Here is a 6,480-nt window from a genome sequence, read left to right as displayed (position 1 = left end):
AACACACACAACTGGGGGGTTTATCATCACCATCACCACCATCATTATTATTATTATTATTATTATTAATAAAGATCCTAATGGAGAGAGAGCTGAGGTACAGATGTGGTTGATAAATTAAGACTAAAATCTGCAGCTTTTTTTTTTTTTTTTTTTAATTATTATTATTTTATCTGGCTGATTGCACAAACGCCTTACATTCATGTTCATTTTTATGCAATTCAAAAGCCCAATTTTTCCAAAGCTGGTCGCCGAATTGACGTCTTCTTCTCTCTGCTGACAACTTTCGCCCTTAAAAATAGAAATGAAGCTGTGGATTTGCTGCATTTCTTTGTTTCCAACGACATCAAAGTTGACTGATCTAAACTGTCAGGAAGCAATTCACTGTTGAGTACTTCCTTCCTATGGGTCACTTCAAAGCTGCCACATACATGGTCTATCTTGTGCCATCTAGTGGATTATGGTTATCAGCACAGGCTGGTTTTGTATAAATAGTGGCTTTTGTGAAAGGGCTATCTCTGCCTGCCAGTGCCTGTGAGTGCTAAAAAGCATTATCTCCAGTCATCTACTGGAGATGATAAGACTTGAATAATCAATTTACACTCGTTTTCTCTGAAGATAGACAGAGATGTTATTCTTTTTCTTCCTTCCTTTCATTGTATTTATTTATTATTATTTTTTTTTTTATAGGGGATGGTAGTTGGTCAGCTTTGAAACGGCTACTTGTTGGCAATTTAGATATTGCTGTTGAAATATGTTGAACAAAATTATGTATTGTATTGTAATGTATTGCAAATATTGTTAGAGATTTATACACATACATAGAAAATATATTATTTATTTTGCAAGTCCCTGAATAAGTTGAAGAATAGAAGGTTCTACCTTTTATGGGAGCTAGCAAGTAAATTGTTGTAAACATTTCCCCATTGGCCATTGTTAGTGTAGTTGGAATGATCCACTCTTATGAAGAGGTTTCATATCATTTCATAGCCTGGAAATGTTATTCGTGTCTGATAAACTGCTGCCAAAATAATCTGTTAACACTGCGTCTCCTCAATAGTCTCTAATCTCTGTGTGTCACCTGAGGCAGAGAGGCCCCATCAGTAGACTGATAGAGGTACAAGAAATGTCTTGTAAAGTGTAACAAAAGGGGTTCTCAGTTTTGGATTTCTTCTTCATTCTATTTCTGTCAGTGCTGTCCTTAATACCTCTTCATCATTGCTGGTTGGAGCCCCAAGGGCAATTTGCAGTCAAGACTTGAAAGTGTGGATCTGCCTGTTCTGACAGTCTCAGAATGTGGGGCACCTGGCACGGTAGGTTAGAGGCATGTGGTTTGCTGACTGGGGAGTTTAGCCTTTGGGCCCGGCTGGGCCCAATTTTTTCAAGTGGTCTTTCTCATGGGAAAATAGCTGTGCAAAGACTGAGGCGTGAACCTTGTGGCTCTGATTTATTGTCAGGTTTCCCTATAGAGCTGTGATGTCTGTGCTCTCTTTTTCCAACATGTTTGCATGGGTTTTAAAGAATCCCTGGAAGCTGTCACTTTTTATACTCAGTCAGGATACATTATGAGCCATTTGAACTGGCCTGGGAGTACATCACAATCTCATTACACAAACAAACCTCATTACAGGTTTGAAGCTTGGAAAGTATGTACACCAAGTCAAGGGAATATTGGAGGAAATAACTGAGTCGAGACTGACACGTTCACGGAACAAAATATGCTGTAACAGCAGACACAAAGTGTGGAATCGAGCAACACAGGCACTACAGAGGAAAATGATGAATTGATGTGCCCCCCTGTAGCTTGTAGTACATACAATTGCCTATGTGTGGAAACGAAAAGTAAGCTGGACTCAGGTCACAGCTTCCAGAGGATGAGCAGTAAGGCTGAAATGCATTACAATTACTTGAAATATATTTTACCACGCTGAGGCCAATAACAATTTATTTTCATTTGCTAATAACTGTGAACATTTCTCATTATTAGCACGTTCAGGGGGCAAATTTTGGAATACACTTGATATACAATTGAAAAAATTGAGAATATATATGAATATACTTTCATTTTCAGGTTTCCATTGTACAATTTGTCAGAAAAAATCAATGCCTTTATATTATTGCAGCTATAACATAGAGATTGTAGTTTTGAAAACAATTTCCCAGTTATATTTTGCTTTCAGAACAGGCAGTATCCAGGCCTTGCTGTATTGTGAGGGTTTAACGGTTTAAGGGTTAATCCAGAGACTAAGAGATCAGTTGAATGATGCCATTTGATTACTTGTCAAGTGAACACTATAATCTCTTATTAAATGTATATTTATTTCTCGCAAATAGATAGAATAAGATGAAGGAATAGGCCAATACATCTAACAATAAGTAAATAAGAAGGCTTAGTGATTCATAGTCTAATATATGCATATATTGAGCCACCTCCCTTAAAAAAAGGAGCAAATAACTAATAAGAATGAAATAACAAGGAAAACTACCTATAAATTAATATGTGGTTATGTGCACACGTCTTTTTGCAAATATATACAATAATTCATATGATCTTGTGCCATTGTTGCATTTGTGTTCGTGTGTGTTTTAACTGTTGTTAATTTCTATGCAGGTCATATTGGTGTTTACTTTTCTAGTTGGAATGAAATGTGCCATCCTTTCCTCTCTTCATCAACACATCCAAAGAAAGCAAATGCTTCAGGTCCCCCCCTTCTCTAAGCTTTAAAATAATCTTTGTTGGATGGCATCGACTCGGGAGACAAACCTTTCACCATCAGCACCAGCAGCTCCGTATTCTCGCTGAGCCTTATAATCTCACTGGTGGGACGGTACAGGACGGGATCAGAGAGAGAGAGGGAGAGAGTGATGCTCCTGAACGCACCTCCCACCCGGAGAGAGAGCCCCCATGTGATCTCAACCTCTCTCTCTCTCTCTCTCTCTCTCCGGCCCTTGACGTCAGACCTGCTCCTGCTCGGTTGCCATGGAAACATATTCCCCCATACCCCCTCTCCTCTCTGCTCCGGTAGGTCCACAATGGTACAGCCAGCATCTTGCAGCACAATGGTTGCAAGGTGGTGAGCTGGGGGGAGAGTGATTCAGCATCAGCCAACCTCGGTTTCGTCCACCCCTTGCTTTTTTTTTTCTTTCTACATCGCCCCCTTTTTTTTTTTATTTCTTTTGTATCTTTGCGCCCCCCCCCCCTCTCCACTTCCAACACCACCTACTATCCCTCCTCCTCCTCCACATTCGCCATCTTTATGAACGTTTTAAATTAAGCCTTCAGCTATGGTCGCCGCGCTGTTTCCCGTCGGGATGTTTTGAAAAAAGGACTGTCACCGGACCGGGATCGTCATCAGCTGGCACGGAATGGTAAGAGACCGGGGTGGGTGTTTATGCAATGGGGATGGGATGCTTAGACCCCGGCTGCCCTGAGAGTGGAGGGATGAATATTGATCGGAAAGGGAAGGTTAATGAAGTCCCCTAAAGCGATGAGATTTTAAGAAAGAAAAATCCACTCCATCTTGATGCGTTCACTGCCACGGATGTTGTTAGAGCCACTACCACCATCGTGTTGGGGGTGGTGGTGGTGGTGGTGGGGGGGGGGTTGCATTATGTCGTTAGTCTTGACCTGACTAAATGTTGGTATATCCTCTTTCCATCTCCATCCATGAGGCTATGCATCCTGCCATCGGCCAAGATATCACAGAGCTTAACAGTTAGTCCCTAAATAGACACACAGGCTGATGGGCTGTTATCCAGGCCACCTCTCTTTGTTATTTCATATCTTGACTCAGAGAATAATGCATTTATTTATCCATCATCCACATATTTTGACTTTTCTTGGGCCAAATAAACACTCCACCTTTGCGAGGCACGTCACTGACATCTTACATGGGACTGCAGGAATGGTTCGAATGGATGATGGATGAATGAGGCTCTTCAAAACACAAACCCCACACAGGCTACATACTGTAGGCCTACATGCAGAGTTTGTCCCTCCTCCCCCTCAGAAGTCAGCTGCGCACCTTGTGCATTATGCAGACCACCACTACTTTGCCAGGGATGTGGGACCAGCCTCAGATCCATCATAAGTGCTGGAAAAGTAGCAAACGCTCCTCTCAGACAAACAGTCTGAATTGAGGCTGATTTATTGATTGATAAGGGTATTTGTTTCACTGCTGGTTACGATGCCAAAGCCGTAAGTGTTTATGGTTGTATTTTAAGGGGAGTTTAAGTGATTTTTAAGGGCTTTGTCGTTAAAGCGGAACTCAGAGAAATCATAATGCAGAGGGGAAGAGATGTTATTCACAGTATCGCGGGCTATATTCAGGACATACTGGATTAAAAGGGATGAAGCTACAAAGGAAGGTAATTTTTGAAAATCTGCTTTGTTTTGGACGTCCTTGCACATGGATTATGGGAAAGACTGTAGATTAGTACTTATAGTGATTACACAGATAGAGTGCACAGGAGTGTTAGGAATGCATCACATCGCTTTCAGGTGTTACTGGGAACATTTATGAGTGTTTAGGAAATGCATTTTTTCATGTCTAATTTTTCCACATACCTGTGCGGTGAATGCCCACAGGCATTAGTCACAGAGTAATTACTGGGTTCTGTGCAGTGCTGTGGAGTCAGTGAGGGTTTAAAGGTGTCACAACAAACTCTGTGTGCAGGACAGAAAAAGAGAGAGGTTTTAACGCTGTGACCTTGGGTGCTGAATTATTCAGGAGCAGGCTTCATGTCTGTGAAAGTGCTGCAGGGAACACGCTTAACAATTAAACAAAGCTTTTTATGGGTGTTTCTGCAGTGGCAGAAGATAGTGACATTTCTCTTTTAAATGGGCTCATGTTACTCCTCATCCTGTTCATCCTCATCAGCTTGTGGCAAATGCTGAGCCTTGAATCGCTCTTAAATATTTATGGTGAATTACAACTGGCTTGAGCTTTATAAAACAATTTGTTTTATTTCAGAAGAAATAAAACAAACAAGTAGAAGCTACTGCAGGTTTACACAAACTAGTAATCAGTGAAATAGATTTTTATGTAGGTAGCCTTTTTATCCAGTGGAAAATTTGCCAATGGAAATAGCCACCAGCATTACGCAGTGGATGTTGTCTGTGTTGTAATTCTATTTTGTTTTGCAGACTTTGGAGCATCAGTATACTATCTTATCTTATGTAATAGAATAAGCCAATGCATTAGGATGAGATAAAGATGGAATTACACGCAGGATTAATCAGAAAAGTGCTGAAACTAATACTTATTTTCCTTATTGATTAACCTCCTGATTATTTACACAGGTAGCCTAATACCCAGTTATTTTGTCGAACCAATATTCCAAAAGCCAAGATATTCAGTTTACAGGGAAAATTAAGAAATGCTCGACATCTTAATCGATTATTGCAATACTAGAATAATTCATGAATAGACATATTTCATCGTTAAAAGAAAAATTGATTTAATGAGAACTTTATAGGGAGAACACGTGTTTGAAAATGAAAAACATAAACTTGTGTATGTATATAATGTCTACAGGACTTTAAGGAATTCTTCAACAGCTTTATTTTAACCTTAGAAGTAGGAAATTTTTGAGACATTCATAACAATGTTCCTGGACCTGTAATGGTCACCAGAAGTGGAGCACAACTAAACAGACAATGACACATAAATTTCAGTCCAGTCCAGAAAGTATGTAGAGGCCAAATATGAGTAATTCATTAATTAAAAAAAAGTCCACACTCACCACCAATTGCTTAAATATGTGTCATCAAGATTTTTGGGCCACCCTGCCGAAATTTGATATGCAAAGTCAAAGCCTGCAGTAAAAGTGAATGTATTACTGAGGAACATGGAATTAATGGTCACCCAAATGAACTCAGCTATGTACAAGTCCCTGTTTTACCTCATTGTTATCTCACTCTGGCGCTCCTAATGTGGCAACTCAAATGAGGCAAATCCAACAGTTCTATCAACTAAACAAGGTAGACAAAGCTAGACAGACCAATAATTTGTTTTAGAAGGATGATACTGAAGGTCACCAAGCATAACCATATATCACTAGGTGTGTGACTGGTTTGAGCATAGTTGACAGGAAGCAGTGGCAGAAGGAACAGAAAACTGAAGTATGACATTTAGGTGACGTGCTTTTGCATCAGCAGGGGAATTTGTCTTTGTTATAATTTATTTATGTTTGGTTCACTTTATCATGACAACAGTAATTATGAACAATAACAGTTATCTAAGTATTCACCCAATTAAGTTTTATTTACATTGCCTGATGTTAATCAAAATGCTAAATTAAAAGTGTTTATGATCATAAGTGGTGGCAGAAAATTGCCTGTAATTATTATCAGTATAGGCAGCAATTGATGTTTCATCATAATACCTGACCCCATGTAGAACGTTAAAGAACTACATGTAATATCTGTCTCACTGATAGAGAGAGAGAGATTACTCTCTTATTCAATGGGAATTTTAC

The 6,480-nt window shown here is 39.5% G+C and overlaps 1 protein-coding gene across 7 annotated transcripts in view; it reads left to right on the top strand.

The window, feature by feature from the left end:
• Window positions 1-3,235: 3,235 nt before the first annotated feature.
• The window catches only part of mapk10 (mitogen-activated protein kinase 10), a 33,440-nt gene continuing 30,195 nt past the window's right edge, over window positions 3,236-6,480 (top strand). For 6 of the 7 annotated variants that reach the window (XM_029515042.1, XM_029515040.1, XM_029515041.1 and 3 more), the window contains exon 1: window positions 3,236-3,369. In XM_029515042.1, the coding sequence (XP_029370902.1) occupies window positions 3,367-3,369 (3 nt within the window). In that variant the 5' untranslated portion in view covers window positions 3,236-3,366. The remainder of the gene's footprint in view (window positions 3,370-6,480) is intronic. The other variant, XM_029515046.1, reaches the window with a different exon arrangement.

Source organism: Echeneis naucrates, chromosome 12, assembly GCF_900963305.1.
Source record: "Echeneis naucrates chromosome 12, fEcheNa1.1, whole genome shotgun sequence".
Classification (NCBI taxonomy): domain Eukaryota; kingdom Metazoa; phylum Chordata; class Actinopteri; order Carangiformes; family Echeneidae; genus Echeneis; species Echeneis naucrates.
The sequence above is the reverse complement of the archived record's forward strand: the minus strand, read 5'-3'. Positions and strand labels throughout refer to the sequence as shown.